The following is a 17,380-nucleotide window of genomic DNA, read 5'->3' on the forward strand; positions in this document are numbered from 1 at the left end:
ATATTAATTGGAAATTAAGTATACTCCATCTCTGCATAGAATCATATTGAACACAATGTGCTCACTGGAAGCTGGAGATTTCTTGTGCAACATTAGAATTGCAGTGACAATATGAATACTCTGTGGCAAATGCAAAATAATCAGGGGCTTTGTATAACTCTCTTTCGTAAAGGGCTAAAGATTAACATTCTTAGAAGACTGACTGTCCATGACGAAAGTACACAGGCAATACCATACTCACTAAACTTTGAAAATCATTCCCACCTTCCCCTTATCCTCACCCCCCAAAAAAATTTTGTATCAAATGGTAATAGTGGCATTTTAGGAGGCAAAAAAAGAACCAAAGCTGGCTATGAAAAATACATTTACCAAACACTACTGGGTGTTGATTTAAAAGCTCCATAGGAACCGTCATCCTTCTGAAATTCAAGCAGTCTTGTATAACCTGTATGAACAAGACAGCACAGAACTGCTTAGAATATATACATATTTCTTGATAATTTTCATATATCACTTTTATTAACATGGATGTGTTCAGCACTGTTAGTGAATTGGGTTCATGGAGGTTTTCATCAGGTATGAAATGTTTGGGTCAGTAGACCTTTGACAAACAAAAAAAAGGCAAGGTTTTCAAGGTACTTTGTCTTGTTTGATTTAGTCAAGCCATGAAAACAACCTGAAAACTGTAGGTATGTATAGATACATACATAGTTAACAAGACATTTTTTTCCATGGTGAATGTTGGGAAACTTATTCCCCGTTATTGAAAACTTCTGAAGCTGTTGACTTCACAGTGCACAAAATCAAAAAATATACAAAATATCATCTACCCATGTCAGGTTAAGTTTTAAAACTCATGACTTTTGGTTTCTGATCTTGGCTGCTATTATCTTAAGAACATCTGTACCATATCTGTATCACATTTGCATTAGCCTGAAATGATTCACACTCCACAACTGCCTTCTGCTGTCTATTTGATCTGAGTTGACATTGATCAACTTAAATTTTACTTTCTGCTTCTAAATGAGGCAAGGAAGAGGATGGACTCTGAATGTCAACACTCTGCAGTGTCAGACACAAGCAGTTAGCCACCCGAATCCTCCCCACAAGTTTCATTTTTTATATCTATCTGCAGGCTACCAATGGCATTACTGCTTGACTGTGTCAAGACCATGCTCACTTCTTCAAGCAAGTAGCAATATTTAGTGTGGGGAGAATATGGGGAGATAACAAAGCCAGTGTTTGTTGGTTTCTGTATTTTGTTTTGTATTTTGTATTTTTTCTTTTTTTTTTTTTTTCTATGTACCTTTTTCAATCATCTTAATGGCTTCATCCTTTCGTTCAGGATCAAAGTTCTTCCACTGCTCACTGGCATCCAAGTACTCAATAGCATAGACTGTGGGAGCCATTTTCACCATTGTTTGCTCTGCACAGCCCGTGGGCACTTGAATAAGTTTCTCAGTTCCATTGAGACTCAGACAGTTTTCAACAGAATCACCCATAGGATTTCCTGTTGTAAAAGACATAATCTGTAAGACATATAGCATTTCAAGCTGACTGGTGTAACATTAATAAATGTGATATTAACAATATGTTGACATTCCAGCATGCCCTGATTGTACAGTTGCTTGATACTTCTCCCTGTTGAGCTATTTTCACTCATTTGTGACTTCACAAGGCTGAAGAAGAGCAGGGGTGAGCTACCAGGTCCTGGAGTAGCTGGAGGGAGAATGGTGGGACAGTAAGGTAACATGGAATAGAAAGAGTCCTGAGGTTGTTGAAAGTGGGGATGCAAAGAGAGGGGCAAAGACTGGTGCCTCAGGTTCTCACTGGAAAGGTCTTGTCAGATTAGAACTGATCCTCTCACAGGGGGGAAAAATAATCATGCTTTAATAATTTCAAACATGTTTGGCATTTTTTACCTTTACATTTACCATTTTCTCATTTGATGATTTTAGGCATCTCAGCACTTTAGAACAGGGATTTGAAATGCAAGCAAATAGCCTTTTCATCAAGGATGCATTATTGTACAATTCCTGGGATAACTTGCTTTTAACTTTGATGAGTATTTGCTCTGCTACTGCATATTTTTAAATTATGTATGCATGAGCATAAATATGTAAAAAATATACATACCTTCTCTTTAGAAAAACAGATATTTCTAGAACTTATGAATAAGATTATGGTATACTCATTCCCAAACAATAAAGCTAACTTCTACAGGGCTGCATGCAGTGTGGAGTTACTACTGATGGGCAACTCTTCCCTTCTCTGACCTTAGTGTCCTTGGTCTGGGCACAGTAAGACCGAATTATTCTATGCAGTACAAATGAGAAGGGGCAATGAGAATGAGGTAAGCTGCTGGATAATCTTGGGGCTCTTTTTTTTTTTTTTACAACCTGGGCATGCAAGAAAGACCATTTGGATCATGGCAGAAAACCTAGGAATGAATGAAGACTTGGTGTTCAGAAACTAACAGCAAAAGGGGCATGTCTGTTCTCCCTTCCACAAAAATATTGATGGAAAATGTTTACCTTTCAGGCTAACAAACATGTGACTCTCAGAACCTGGTACCATGTCAGATGGTCTGCTGAAGTCCAGTGTATGGGATCTCACTGTAAATAAATAGGGTTCAACATCCAAACTCTTTAAGCACAAAAATATACTGCAATTTTAGAACATGCTTTTCATTGAATGTCTCACAGTTGATGACTATTACAGCAAACTGTTATTAGAAATGTTAAATGGAAATGTATAAGAAAGATACTTATAATTCTTAAATTTAATTTTTAGTCAGTAATTTTTTTTTTTGCTTTTAGTTTCAATTCTTTGTTGTTCTTTTTCTTACCCCCATTCATACTCATTAATTAATAAAATAGAAGCCTACTTAATAAGAATGCTACTGTTAACAAAAAAAGGTAATACAAATCAGTTATAAACATGTATACAAAAATTATTTTTTCCTGAGTCTTACTGCTATGTTTTGGATGAAGAATGTTTTTAACTTAAGAAGTATTTTACCATATTCACAGCAGGCTTCACAATCCCTATTCCTACTCAAGATCTCATCTATGTCTAACTCCTAAGTGTAACTTACAGTCACTATTAATGCAAATTGTCTGTTCTTCTCTTTGTAAAACACCTTCAGCCTGTACAAATGAAGAAAGAAAAGTAAAAACTTTTGCAATTTCACACCTGAAATTAAGTTGCATGAAATCCATGATCTTCACATCTGCCTCAGACCAGCAGGTGGCAGAAATAGGTTATTTTGGAGTGAAATTTCTTCCCAGGTAAAAAAAGAAGCTTGAAACCAGAATTGAAGTGTCCCAGTTGAAAAAATAATCATTTTTTACTGACTTTTTGTTATAAGTGATACATTTCCTTAGAAGAAATTCTTTTAACTGAAGCCCAGAAAAATGAAACTTCAAAGTTTGTTCTCAGCTTTGTGAACTGTGCAGGTAAATTCACAGGTGAACTCACTTTCATAAGCCTGTTTTCTATGAAATCCACCAATTTCTGAGTTCCTCATGTTGGTAAAACTCAAAGGTTTTTCCCTTCTGATTTCCACACGTCCCTTTTCAAAAGTCTGTCTTTTATAAAACTGTTTCCACAGACAATTTTAATGCTTTGGTGTAACACTGCCTCTGAGACACTGTCAATCTCTAAAAAAGTTACGATCTGTAACAACAGTAGGTTTGCATCATCTCATTAATCATCTTTACGTACAAGTCTGCAATGTTGACATTAATGGTGCAAAGTTTCATATCCCTCAATAGGCTACTTGGATGTTGTAATTAGTCTGGATGTTGTAATGAGTCTTTGTAATTGAGGTCAATTAGTTAGATATAAAATAATAGAGCTAAACTTCATGTTTAGGAAAGGCTACTTCCTTCTCAAAACATCACTGGATGAGTATATTCAATCTTGACTTCATAAGAGAAAAGGACTTTTTATATACTTTTTATATTGATGAAGCAGGTGGAATTTGAAGATGAAGAGATGTGCACTGAAGGATGTTGTTGATACATAATGGAGAAAAACATACTAATGAAATGCCCACCATCGACTACCCATACTTACCACGACCTTGAGGTTCTTTCTAACACTATCGCTATGCCCAGTATTTGAGTCCAAAGCAGAAATAGTAATTGGAATTTCTCCCACAATAAGTGGAACAACTGAGAAATAGGCTGGCGTTGCTGAATTCCCCTTAGCCTCCAGTTTCAGCTGCACTGCCTTTCCTGTTGCTTCTGCAGTGCACAGCCCCTTCACCGCATCCATTTTCACTGTGACCTATGGGAAAAGGCAGTGTCCACCATCAGTACTAAAGCATCACTGCAAAGGAAAATGGTCCAGCTCCACCAATTCTGAAATAAGAGTGGGAAGTAAGAAACAGATCTAAAAGGAGGTTGTTTAAAAATGAAAGAGCAATACATATATCTGCAAGACAAAAAGGAATTTCCTATGCATATACTGGCTTATATAGCAAGATTAATGTAGCAGGGTAGCTGTGGGGTGGCCTCAGTGAGCAGAGCCCATCACTGCCTCATGTCAGATCAGAGCCAGGTCCAAAAGGGACTGCCACTGCCAAAGCTGACCTATGAGCCATGATGGGTGTGCTCTACAAGAACATATTTAAGGAATGGATCAGTTTAGGGAGAATGGTATCCTATGGGAGGGACCCCACCCTGGCACAGCAGCAGAGTGGCCATGAAGGAGCAGCAGAGATAAAGAGCTTTGGAATGACTGCAGCCCTCATTCCCGTGTCACTGGGGGAAAGAAGGTAGAATAGGGTGGGTGGTAGAGAAGGTATAATTCACTTTTATTTCTCACTGCCCTACTCTGTTAGCAATAGACAATAAATTATATTAATTTCCCTACACTGAGTCGGTTCTGTACATGATGGCAAAGAATCTCCTTGTCCTTATCTTAATCCTGGAGCCCCTTTCTATTGCATTTTCTTACTCTTTTCCTTTGAGGAGGAGGAGTGAGAGAGTGAGGTGGTAAAGTTTACTTGGTCTCAGTGTGAAATCACCATAATGCTACATCTATAAAATGGGAAAACCATTTCACCAAGAAGTATCAAACACTGGCACAGATTGCCCAGAGAGCCTGTGGTAATATTACCTGGAGATCATTGGGCAGATAGTTGTAAATCACTGCTTTAATTTCCAGTTGTTCGTGTCGTTTAACTGAGTATGGTAATCTCAAGGACACAAAAAAGTCTTTGAAAACATCAAAGTTATGAAGATCAGCTATGCAAAATCCTGGGATAAGTAAAAAAAAGAGTTGAGAATTACACACTTAAGATCGGTTGATAAAATTAGGTGTTTGGAATAACAGCCATAGCTCTTGACAGGTAAAATTTGGCAGAAGTATTTGTAGATTTTGTAAGTTAAATGTGGCCCGGCTTTCCTGCAGAGGCCATATTTAAAACACAATGACCTTTCCTAGACTTTTGTAAATAAGCTCCATGACCACTATCTGGGTGCAGACAGTCAGAACTCACTCCCAGAAATATTAAATTATAAATCAGTGTTATTGTCACTACATTTCTCATAGCCACAGGAAAGACAAATGTGACTGTTTTGAGATTTGGAAGACAAGGAGGCTGTTTTGATTGTTCAGTCCACCCTTCATAGCCCACTTCACCTTGTTTTCAAAGATATGTATTTACTCCCCTAACCTCCAGTTAAGCTTAATATGGCATAAAAGAGAATGATCATGGTACAAACACTTGGTTGTTTTTCAGTAGAGATTACCTCACTCTGTCAAGTTGACATTGCATCTCTGACATAAGAAATAAACATTCTCTATTCATTCTCACAAAATATACCCAATAGAATAACAATACTTTTTACCTTTTTGGGGAGATATGCTTATTGCCTGAACTTCCCAGGTAGTTATAGAGTCAGGAGCAATGCTGGTTACACTAAGAAACACAAAACAAAATGCGTTGGGATGGACGTATGATGTGTAAATGTTGTTATGTACCCAAGTTTGAGAATTATAAACTAAAAATTATTTGCTCAGTTCTGAAGACAAAATAACTTGGAAGTATTCTGAATTCTTCTGCACTAGATAACATATAAAGCTGATATTTATACATATACATTATTGTTCAAACTTTGATGCATTCATCTAGTCAAGTAATTACAGTACCTATGGTTTCCAGGATTTTTCACTTCTTTGAATTGCCACCACCAGCTTTCAGGAAAATAACTGCGCAAATTGAGAGTCATTTCCTCAAAGATTTCTTCTTCCTTATCATAGTCTATAAAACAAAAGTGAGATTTCTCTTTTGAAGACTTCTGTTGCTGACCATACAATGTCTTGCAGACCTTTAGTCAAAAAGAAGGTAGCACTGAAAAGCAGTCTAAATGAATTCATCTGAGTTTCATCTTATGCATTAAAAAAAAAGGGGGGGAGAGAGAGATGCAATGACCAAAGATTTTTGTCATTGAGAAAAGATATTTTTTCTTTCTATGTTCAACAATGGTATGATGCCAACCGAGAAAAAATTCCCCTTAAGTAATGAGTGCAAAGTCTCTGAATATGATCATTTTCAATGTGAAGAGTTTTGGGTTTTTTTGTGACATGGCTGTTGGATCAGAGAAAGAGACTTTGGGGAGAAGAAAGGAAGAAAGACAGAAATAAAATTGTCCCTAACTGAAGACAGCCCTTTAGAGATACTCGGGAGTTATAGTGATAGCACCACTGATGGAAAAGCCACGAAAGATTAAACAACCCTTAGCTTTCCTTTGCCCCTCTGTGAAGGGTAATTTTCTTTAGACAGTGGTATATCATTTTTTACTTCGTGCCAAGCTCACTGCGGTTCTCCTCTTTGCTGCCTCCTCCTTCCTGAGGGCTGTGGCACTTTCACAACAGGCCTTGAAAGCTTCTCTGCATTTGGGAGGGCCAGTCACTCTCGTTAACCTTTTTGAACAAGAATACTTCATGGCATTTAATTTCATTCCATCTTCACAGCATTTGCGTACATCAGCATCTTGATATTTGCTAGCTGCAACATAATTGAAGGCCACAATTAGAGGTGTGGAAACAGTAGGAAGCAGAAAGGTGTTGATTCCTGCTGTTATTTGCAGTTAAGATTAATTAACATTGCAATAGTCTACCTATAACCAGAAACCTGTGCTCCATCCTAAAATCAGATCAGACCACAGAATAGCACAGCAAAGAACATATCACATCACATCCAGTATAAGCTTTCTCTTTGGATTAAGAATGTGGCACATTGGAATTAAATATCATGGTATGAAAATTCATGGCTCTACTCTCGTTTTTGGAGAAAGTCACTGAATCAAAAGTTCCGGTGACTTGGCAAGGAAATATCAAATATCACCTTGATATCAGCTATCCCCACTAGTCCTTTTGTGCCACCCAGGTGAATGGACATACCAATTCCTAACATTTTCTTCCGGAAATCCAAAGATCTCTTCTCCCTTCTGGTAGCCTGGAGGCAGGTATACCCTGGGTAGGCAGAATAGAAGAGTTTGGTTTTGACATGACAATAATAGTCAAATAATTCATGTCAATCCTGGAAGAGCCTTACTAGGACACATCTCATTTACAGAAGACATATTGCTTTCAGTCCCAGCCAACTGTTGCCCTACTGCAAGTGAGCTGGGTACCAGTGGACCAGCAGCCAACATCTGGGCTGTCGGAGCTGCCAGCACGCAGAAAAAGAACGGGAAAATAAAAATCCACAGGGACACCAGCTCTTACAACTGCATGATAAAATGTTTCTAATTTTTAAGCAATCAACTTCCCCAAGTGTAGATTGATTTGTATGAACATCTAAGGTAAAGGACAGGTTTCACTTACCTTCTCGAACATTGGATTGAATTGTGTCTGATAAAAAGGCAAGACCAACATCAGTAAAAACTTGAGCACTATCTGCACCACCGCCTGCGGAACATCCAAGATCATATGAATTCATTGCCTTAAATACCTGCCAAATAAAACACCATAGATTTCATGTTGTGTACATACTTGCAAGTTTATTATTACTATTATAATAACATTCTCATTGCCTTTAACTTGCAGAAACTTGGTATAAACTGTACGTGGAAACAAAGATTAAAGTTGAGGAATGTTTTGGTTGTGGAATAATTTCAATTAATTTTTTTTTTTTTTTTTAATTTACAAAATTATCTGCTGTAACATGGGAATTCCCAAACTTCTCATTTAAATGCATCTTAAACTGCAAGAGCAAAAGCACTTTCAAGTTTAGCAAAGTTTGGATTAAGCATTTAACCATTAATTTCATTTTAATCCTCTCATTAGTCATGGAAAAATTTTCCTGGCTAGAAAGCATGATATTTTCTTTCTAAAGTTATCTTACTTTTTTGGATGTGAGTTTATTTTTCTTGTTTAGAATAAACACTGCTTTATCAACCACAGCTAAGGCAACAGTTCCCGCATGGTCCGTTTCAATCTGTAATTTGACGTTGTTGGTTGGTTCATACATCTCATGTTCTGTTCTCACTTTAATCTAAATAGAAAATATTGAAACAAAATGTCATATTTGTTAATGAAATGCAGGCACTCTCTGGGCAGACAGTACTGTGTCAGCAGCACGAGGCAGTGTTTCTGCTTGGGATCCTACCTTTTGGCAGATAACCACTACTGGGGCACTATGAGGAATGTTAGCAGATATATCTGGATGTTATCTTACAATGGGACATAAGCACCAATGTGAATTAAAAGCATGTGTAGGGAATTTGCCCCTTTTTTGTTATCTTCCAATGGAAACAGAAGTTATTTTGAACTGTTGACACTTCAGTAATTGTGTTTCATGCTATTGTAAAAAATGTTCATAGAAACTTAGAATGGCCTGGGTTGAAAAGAACCTCAAAGATCATCTCATTTCAATCCTCCTGCCATGGGCAGGGTTGCCAACCACCAGACCAGGCTGCCCAGAGCCACATCCAGCCTGGCCTTGAATGCCTGCAGGGATGGGGTATCCACAGCCTCTCTGGGTTCTTTTATTTTTCCTTTATAGTGTCAAAAAGACGAAGATAAAAGGTGAAAAAAGTCTTAGAGAAACCTCAGTTTTATCCACATTTCATTTTCTAATGGAAGGAAATAAAAAAATTGTATTTCTGAAACATTACAAAAGCTTCAAAAGGAATAAAAACATTAAAAATTGCATTAAATTTCTTTTTTTTCCCCCCAGTAAATTCACTCTACTTTCATTCAATGAACATCACTGCAGGAAGAAAGAGTTCTCAAGAGATCCTGCCACTCAGGAGTCCTGCTAGTATTTGCTGTGGACTTCTATTATCTAGGCCAGGGATTTACCTTTATGAAATTATGTTTTTCGTCTCTTCAAGGCATAACCTGTCCTGTAGAAAAGGACTATCTGTGACATCATTCCTGGGAGTGTTTACCAGCTGTACCTTTTATCAAGAATCACGATGATTCCCTCTTTAAATAAAAAAGAAAATGTCCACCATGCCTTTCACATTTCAACCCCAGGTCTGTACTCTCTGCTGATAATATTTTTGTTATTATTTTGGAACACAAAATCAGAAGCTACTTGCTCTGAATTTACCTTTCCTTCACAGACATCCATAACATCTACCCATACAGAATCAGCAACAATCTCTTGACGGCCCTGGTTTGCAATGAAGTAGTAAGCTAAGAAGCGAAAAGCAGGCACCATCTGCTGAGTGATTTTGAGGTTTATTACTTTGTTTGAGGAGGACACCCTTCCCAACAGCTCAGCTTGTCCCTTTGCTATAACCTATAGAAAGAAACATAAGAGAGATCAAGCATTGTGAATATGCAACACACAATACATTGTGTAATTTTATAATCTATATGCATTATCTGTTATATATATTAGACGTATTGTGTATATTATGTATATTATATATCTGCATATATATAATTTTATGAGGCCATTTTTGTTTGAACTTTATTCTGTAATGGCATCTAACAGTTTTAATTCTCCAACGGTATTCTGGCTGAGACCAGCACAGAGCCTCTAGGAGAACAGTCTCTGCTGCATGGGTCCTGTGGCCCAGATCTAAATATGTCTATCTCTCTCCACTTGGTCTTACTGCTTGAAAAGGGGCTCAGAGATGGCATTCTTCTGTGTTCTGCAATAACAGGTCATCACCCTCAGGAAGATATCAGCTGTATTTATCTACCATCTGTATTGAATATTTCGGATAATGTGGAGGAATTGGAAAGAGAGGTTTTAACTACCCAAGTATTATTCAGTGTAAAGGATCATAGCCTGGCCCTTAAACGATTTCTGCCCATCTTGTACTATTTTATCATTTTCTTCCTATTTTCATGAGTAGTCAGCAAATAAAACACAGGCAGCTTTCCTAAATGCACAAGGAGTGGGCTTGAGGGAGAAACAAAACTATGTTGCAACCTCATCCAAAATCCTCACAGTCTTCATTTAAGGACCAAAGTTTGAGAAAAAGCCTCATTGCTCTGGCAGTGCCCCCATCACCCTGCCTGGCCAGCCCTACTCCTTCCCAGAAATGAGCAGCAGCAATGTCAATGCTGTGCTCAGCCCTGTGATTAAAACAACCTCTCTAAACCCAAATTTAACTCCCTGGGATGCAATTATTCCAATATATAAGGGTCCAATTAAAAGTAAATGCAAGCTGTTGTTGTGCTGCTTATCAGCCTGGGAAATTTAAGCTGCCAATGGAAATTATGAGAAGAGAGATAAAGAAACAGTTCACATGCAACAGATTTGCTCCTGGAATGTATCTGTGAATGCATTTGTCCCCTTAAGCAGAATAAATACTTTGTGTGCCTGGTCCTGGCTGAACAGGATTGTTTTCTGGCTTTTTCATCTGCAGAACCGATCTTTTGTTCCAGTTTCAAGATGTTATTTAGCACCATAATAGCTAATGCCTTCAACAGCCCTTCATCTTCTTTTGGAGAGAACTGTGAGTTGCCCATTAACTGACATCAGCTGCAAGTAATATGGCAATTTCAGAATCATGTATTATTCATGTAATAAGCAATAGATATCCTCAAAAGACATTTTCAGAGATATTCAAGGTCTCCTAGCATGTGACTGTGTTTTCTGTTTCTAGGGGGTAGAAACTTAATTTATATAAATGATCTGCTCACAGCAGGGTAGACATTTTTGTAATGGCTGAAGAAAAGGTATCTATAAGAATTATATCAATAAAAAATAGTAGGCTTATTACAAGAACAGAACTCAGATTGGATGGAGTGAGAGGCTCTCAATTTAGTATTTTTAATATATATATCTACATTATTATGTAAATGTTGTACACATGCACCTATTTGCTTTAGACTATTAGTAACTACAGACCAAAATTTATAACCATGTCTTCTTATTCAGAAGAAAAAAAAAAAAAGAGATTACAAAGTCGTGTATATTATGTCCAAAGATAAATAAAAATGTATGTAAATAACGAAGTTGCAGAAATATTTTTGGAAGGCATTTGTGGAAATCTCTAGTTTAACTGTCTACTCAAAGATAGGTTATCATCGGCGTAAGCGGGTCAGATACGATGTTCTCTAGGTGAGCACTGAGTGTTTCTGAGAGTGTCAATTCCCTGAAGTGTCCAGGAAAATTCTTCCAGTGTTGTATTCATCATTAGTGAAAAGATTTTTCCAAAATGAATCTTTCAAGCTACAATGTGGACTTTGTCCCTTATTACATTACATGGTACCACCTAGGAAAGTTTCTCTCTGTTATGCTTGTAATCTCTCTTCAAGGAATTTGAAGTAGTTAGTAACTCACTCAGCCTCTTCCCCATACTGCACAAGCCCACTTCCCTCAACCTCTCTTGGTAGGCTTGGTGTGCTAGGACACTGATCACCTTGTCTGTCCTAGACGGACAGTATAGTTTTTCTTGTATAGTATCTAGAAGATATTACTGATATGCCACTATTCCGTTTACCATATAATAGAAGTAGTCAATCTTCCCACTGCCAGACTGATGGATGGCATTTAAGATGACTCGTAAAGTATCTCCAGGTGCCAAAACAGTATGTGGGATGCTGATGCTAAGGTAGTCACGGGTAGCAGACTGGTATCTTTCAGCTCTGATACTGGTTTCAGGTGATTCTAACCTTTCTTTTCCCTCTTCAGCCTTTACCTGTCAGGGGAGGAAAGGACAGAGTGAGTAAAGTGTCCCTCAAGAGAAAATATGCAGTGTCACTCCATTCACATCATGCCAGATTATTCTGAAAATGCTGAGAAATGAGATGAGGTCCCACAGAGACCACGTTAGCAGAACAGGGCATCAAAAGACCAAGGTTTTTCATCACTTTTTCTCCAACCTTATTTTGTCTCTTGCTGCACTAGTGATTGATATTTTTCAGGTATGGCTTTTTCTGAATCAGAATAAATATCTTAAAATCACACAGTGGTAATTCAATGCCTTTTTTTCTGTTTTTATACTGTGAATATAATCACACCCTCTGAGCATCAGGTATAAATACAGATCTAGTCTGTATTGCACCTGATATTTTTCTATGCCCTCTTTTCATTGTTTGCTGTCACTTCTCATGGTGATATTCCTTACAGACCAATTCATATTCCCCATATCAAGAAAATACATGTTGGAACCATACAAAAACGGGTCACCAGCCATGCACACTCTCAAAGCTCTGATGTACAAGAGTAAGTCATTCATTTCAACTAGATATCCCTCAAACCCTGGTCTGTCTGATATCTCATACAACCTTGATAAAGTTGTGAATATGGTATAAGAATTCATCTTTCATAATGAAAACAAAACAGCTTCACAGACATTTGCAATTGTCTCAAGAGCTCTTCTTAACAGAGTGCTTTTAAACATGAATGTCTGGGTTTTCCTTACCACTACTTGAAGAGTCTGGGCATCTGCAGGGATGTCAAATGTGAGGGGGATTAGGCCATCATTATTAGAAAGTGCAGTCTTCTTCATGGAGGACTTTCCAGGTATGGTGACAGTAGCAGTGACAGGCAAGGAGGCAGCAGGAGAGCCATCAACCAAAGTGACAGAGGCCTATTTGAAAAAAAATCTTTGTCTGTTACTTCAAAGAAACTTTTGGTTTAAAAAATGCCCACAAAGAAGAAGCAAATATATATTAATATTTATAAATTAAAAGGAAATATAATACTGTATACATAGCCATTTAGAGATACATAGGGAAAAGGATAGCAATCGACTCAGTCTGGACTCAGCTAAGATTAAAATCGATGAACAAAAATTAACAGCTGCCCCAGATCTTTATTTAGCATCAGATCCCAGAGATATTTGTCTTCAACTGTTTTTAGGTGAATTTCTAACCTTGACAGCTTGTAGAAAAATTTGAAGGAAAACTTGCCAGGTTTTAAAACTCACTAACTTAAATAAAATAAAAGTCAATATTCTGTATTTCAGTTTTTGTAATTTTAATTTGATACAGGATTAAACTGATACACATGATTCTTTTAACCTTTCTGTATGGAAGTGAAGAAGAGTCTGCTACAGGCTTTGTGAAACCTTGTAATGCTACAGTGCACAGATGAGTTCCAAAACAGAAGCAGCATTTTCTGATTTTATTTCTCTGCTCAAGCTCAAGACAAACCAGAAACACCAACAGTAGCTCCATGTTGGGCCTGTTCCTGAAGGTCTCTTCTACAAAATTCCCATTGGATCAGATAGGAGTTTTACAAACCAATATAAACCTATTTCTATGGAGGCAGAGATAGCTAAATAATGCATACCACAACAGAGAAGGGGGCTCCAGGCACAAAGTACTTTTTGGTGTTAGACAGATCAACAACATAAGGAGATTTCACAAACTTCACATTGCTGAGTTCCTCTTCCCTCATCTCTCCACCTGTTGATATCAAACAATACGCATTGCCATGAGAGTAATATCTATTTACTTACCTATTACCATAGCATCTATGGTTTTCCATTTTCACTGCATTGTAATCGTTGTACATAAAGACAACTGTAACGTGATTCCTCCCTACAGAGCTTCAGTTGAGTTGAGTACAGGAGGACTGGGAACATAACTATAGATGGGCCAGCCCAATGGCAGTTCTTTGTGTCCAGTGCTCCAACCTTTTGGCACAAGCAAATGTGTGCTCTTGGGAGCTTGGAAACTGAGAGCTGTGAAGTGCTCTATTATGCTTCCTCCAGCTACTTCTAAAAGCATGCCTTGATTAATACAAAGTGTGTTTAGAGACATAATTTCCTTAGTCCTTATTTTCTACTTTAAACACTGAAAGGTGGAAGTGTGCCAGTAAAGTTCTCCAGCCTTGCTCTGCCATGCATGTATGAAACACTAAGCCCAGCAAATATGCAAGTGTGGATAGAACCCGTGTGTGGATGGCAGATAAAGTATGCACAGAGGGGAAGAGACCATGTCACATCATGAGATTCATCATGCTGTTGTGGTAATGAGAACAATCCCTTTTTCTGCCTGAAATAAATGCTGTAGTAAGTGAAAGTAACTATAGAAAATTATATATTAAAAGAAAAAAAAAAGGCACTGCTGGAGTGTAATTTACTTAATTTTAGGATTCAAATACATTCTAATTGATATTTAGGATTTTTAGGAATTTTTAATTCTGAGCTAAGTAACTAGACTCCTATAACCAGTGCATAGAAACATCCCTGGAGTACAGTTTACCCTATCTATCTTCTCTGCTTACTATATACTATACACCTGGCTCTGGCCAGGTGCCTTACTTTCAGACACTTAATGTAAAAGGCACCAATCTCCCTTAAACAACAACAGGACAAATATTGACCAAGATTGCAGAGTCAGCTCCATTGAAGATTCAACTTCAGTAACAAGCACTGAAGTTCATGCCTCTTATGACTGACTGCAACACAATTAAGCCATTCACCACCGCACTCAGTCAACCCAGTGATCTGCTGTGGATAGCTGTAAGACATCTGGAGGCCTTGTTGTGTTTAGCATTGCTGTGAGCAAGTGTCCATACAAATCCTTTTTAGTAAACTCTGAAAATATTTATTTATTCCCTAGGAATATTTTTTGGAAGGTGCACTCCAGCCTCATTTCCTCAGCCACCATCCTAAATGAATAGCAAAATCATACTATTTGGACTATATTGTACACATAAGCTAAACTGTTCAGCCCTGCAGGAGATGTCTAAGATGCTTAATGCTCTCTCTCATCTCCAGAGCAGCCTTGCTGTTTTGCTCACCTTTTAAGACTTCAACATAGCAAAATATGAATTTAAACTAGCCCTGTTACCATTTTGGGTCTGCCTTATGTGGGCCATAGTAGAGATCTGCCAGGATTTGATGTCAATTCCTAGCCAGCTGGCATGTGGGAAAGATGATCTCCTAGAAACTGCATTTTCAATAGCAGTTTTATAGTGAAACAGCTGAAATGGTCAACAATCAATGTAAAAACAAGATAATTCTTAAGATAACTTAATGTAGCACTAGGTGTAGAAAGTGTGACAAGGCATAAGAGAACTAGCAGGAGTCACAAGGACTCTGCATCACACCATGGTTGTGGTACATGTCTCATCTTTCCACTGACAGCTCAGCTAGCTGGGGAACAAAGTAAGATAGAGCACCATGCTCAGCTCGTAACTCTGCATGTATGGAGTAGACCTGGCTGAGGCAAATACTCAGACAAGGTCACAAGGGGAGCAGCAATTCAGTTGCCTCTATACAGGCATCTGATGCCTCTTAATATGGTTTAATTAACTAATTAAACCACATTAATTAAATTATTAATTACATTATTAATTAATTAATATGTTAGCTATCCTCACAGAGCTACTTAATATGGTACAAGGTTGCTCACATGAAAGATAATCCTAGAGAATGTTCAGTGTAAATATTACAGACTGTGTCAGTGAAGGCATAATCTACTCACTTGCAGTTTCTACAGCAGTAACGGCAACATATAAATGAAACCCTTCCAGAGTGGAAATATTCTTTTTTAATTTCTCTTCCAGAAGTGGTGTAGTTAAAGTAACTCTTCCTTTTCCATTTTGAATCTATAAGAGAAGCCAAAAACAGTGACTACCTTTGCTGATTTGTTGCCATTAGAATTACAAAAAAGTTCACTGCATGGCTATTGTACTACAGGGATTTATATTTAAATAATAATTTCAATATATTTCAATAGCTGACAATATTCAGCTCACTTGGGATAAATCTGAATAATTCCACTGAACTTTAGTAGTACTTACTGACAGCTGTTGTTCCAGGCCTGGAAGAAAGACTTTATTCTCAGTTTCATCGATTATTCCAAATCGTACATACGCAATACCTTCAATCCCTTTTCCATAAGAGTGCCTTTGGAAGGAAGAAAAGCGAGGAGATGAATCATTACACTGACAAAAAGCAAGCATAAATCACATTAATAATTTTATGCTAAAATAAAATAGGCAAGCTTGTAAGCATACTGACTGCAATTGATACCTTGAAAATGAAAAATAGTTCCACCCACTGATAATGCAAACATGAAGACTGCTACAGGCCCATAAGAATCAGTGATTTCACTAGATGGATGGATGTAGCAAATCAACTTGTCAGAATCCCATGCGGAGGAGCCATCATCTGACAAAATTTATACTTGAGTAAATTTCTGTATTGTTTACAAACCAAGGAGAACATTATTGGCACAGGTACATGAGGTCTCACACAACCAACCCACTTCTCAGGTAGCAAAGGAGGCATCCAGTCTGTTTAATTTGGATGAACAGCTGATTCCTTTGTATTGGGTAACTAATGAACTGAGCAGTGTCCGGGAACTACATGAAGCATGAGTACCTCTAAGGACCTAGAGGCTCATCTGCTGAAGTGTCCATATCTGCATTAGGCAGAGTAAACACCCTCCACCTCATATCTCTCATATGCATTCAGGCAGTGTGGCAGTATTTGGTCAGAACATCCCTGAGCTTTCATACAGATGATGGGGAGAGATGACAGGGTATGTTGTTTCACCTAGCAGGCTCCTTACTCAAGGAGACCTTGGCAGATACAGGATCTTTGGCATCCTCCTGCAGAGCAGCATGCAGTGCACCCCATGAGACTTATCAACACATCATAGAATCATGGAATGGTTTGTGTTGGAAAAACCCTTAAAGATCACCTACTCTAACCTCCCACGATATTGTTTCTTGCTGTGGAAATTCTTCTTTTCAGCTCTATAATGGCTTATTTTTATTAAAACAGTGACACTTCCAAATTGACCTGATCAGTAGCATTCATCTGTATCAGTGAATCTAAAATTTTTCAGAAGATTGAGAAGGAATTCTTATGAAAACTGCTTAAAATGACAGACCTAGCAACTACTGGAAACAACAGTCAATATATCAAATAATTTTTTGTTAATTACATGCATGGCCAGTTCAGAGTAGCAAGCTTGATTAAATGAATTT

At 37.7% G+C, this 17,380-nt stretch overlaps 1 protein-coding gene across 4 annotated transcripts in view; it reads right to left on the reverse strand.

Annotated features, from left to right (window-relative positions):
- Positions 1-17,380, reverse strand: part of LOC125688048 (complement C4-like) — a 52,609-nt gene that overhangs the window by 16,557 nt on the left and 18,672 nt on the right. For all 4 annotated transcript variants that reach the window (XM_048933535.1, XM_048933536.1, XM_048933534.1 and 1 more), the window contains 18 exons: positions 16,187-16,292; positions 15,868-15,991; positions 13,724-13,839; positions 12,852-13,019; positions 11,928-12,125; positions 9,575-9,766; positions 8,363-8,512; positions 7,843-7,969; positions 7,417-7,488; positions 6,815-7,021; positions 6,163-6,274; positions 5,862-5,932; positions 5,128-5,267; positions 4,081-4,293; positions 3,098-3,149; positions 2,535-2,615; positions 1,307-1,510; positions 370-445 (listed from right to left, as the gene is read on the reverse strand). In XM_048933535.1, the coding sequence (XP_048789492.1) occupies positions 370-445; positions 1,307-1,510; positions 2,535-2,615; positions 3,098-3,149; positions 4,081-4,293; positions 5,128-5,267; positions 5,862-5,932; positions 6,163-6,274; positions 6,815-7,021; positions 7,417-7,488; positions 7,843-7,969; positions 8,363-8,512; positions 9,575-9,766; positions 11,928-12,125; positions 12,852-13,019; positions 13,724-13,839; positions 15,868-15,991; positions 16,187-16,292 (2,409 nt within the window). The remainder of the gene's footprint in view (positions 1-369; positions 446-1,306; positions 1,511-2,534; positions 2,616-3,097; positions 3,150-4,080; positions 4,294-5,127; positions 5,268-5,861; positions 5,933-6,162; positions 6,275-6,814; positions 7,022-7,416; positions 7,489-7,842; positions 7,970-8,362; positions 8,513-9,574; positions 9,767-11,927; positions 12,126-12,851; positions 13,020-13,723; positions 13,840-15,867; positions 15,992-16,186; positions 16,293-17,380) is intronic.

Source organism: Lagopus muta, chromosome 1 (assembly GCF_023343835.1).
Source record: "Lagopus muta isolate bLagMut1 chromosome 1, bLagMut1 primary, whole genome shotgun sequence".
Lineage (NCBI taxonomy): Eukaryota > Metazoa > Chordata > Aves > Galliformes > Phasianidae > Lagopus > Lagopus muta.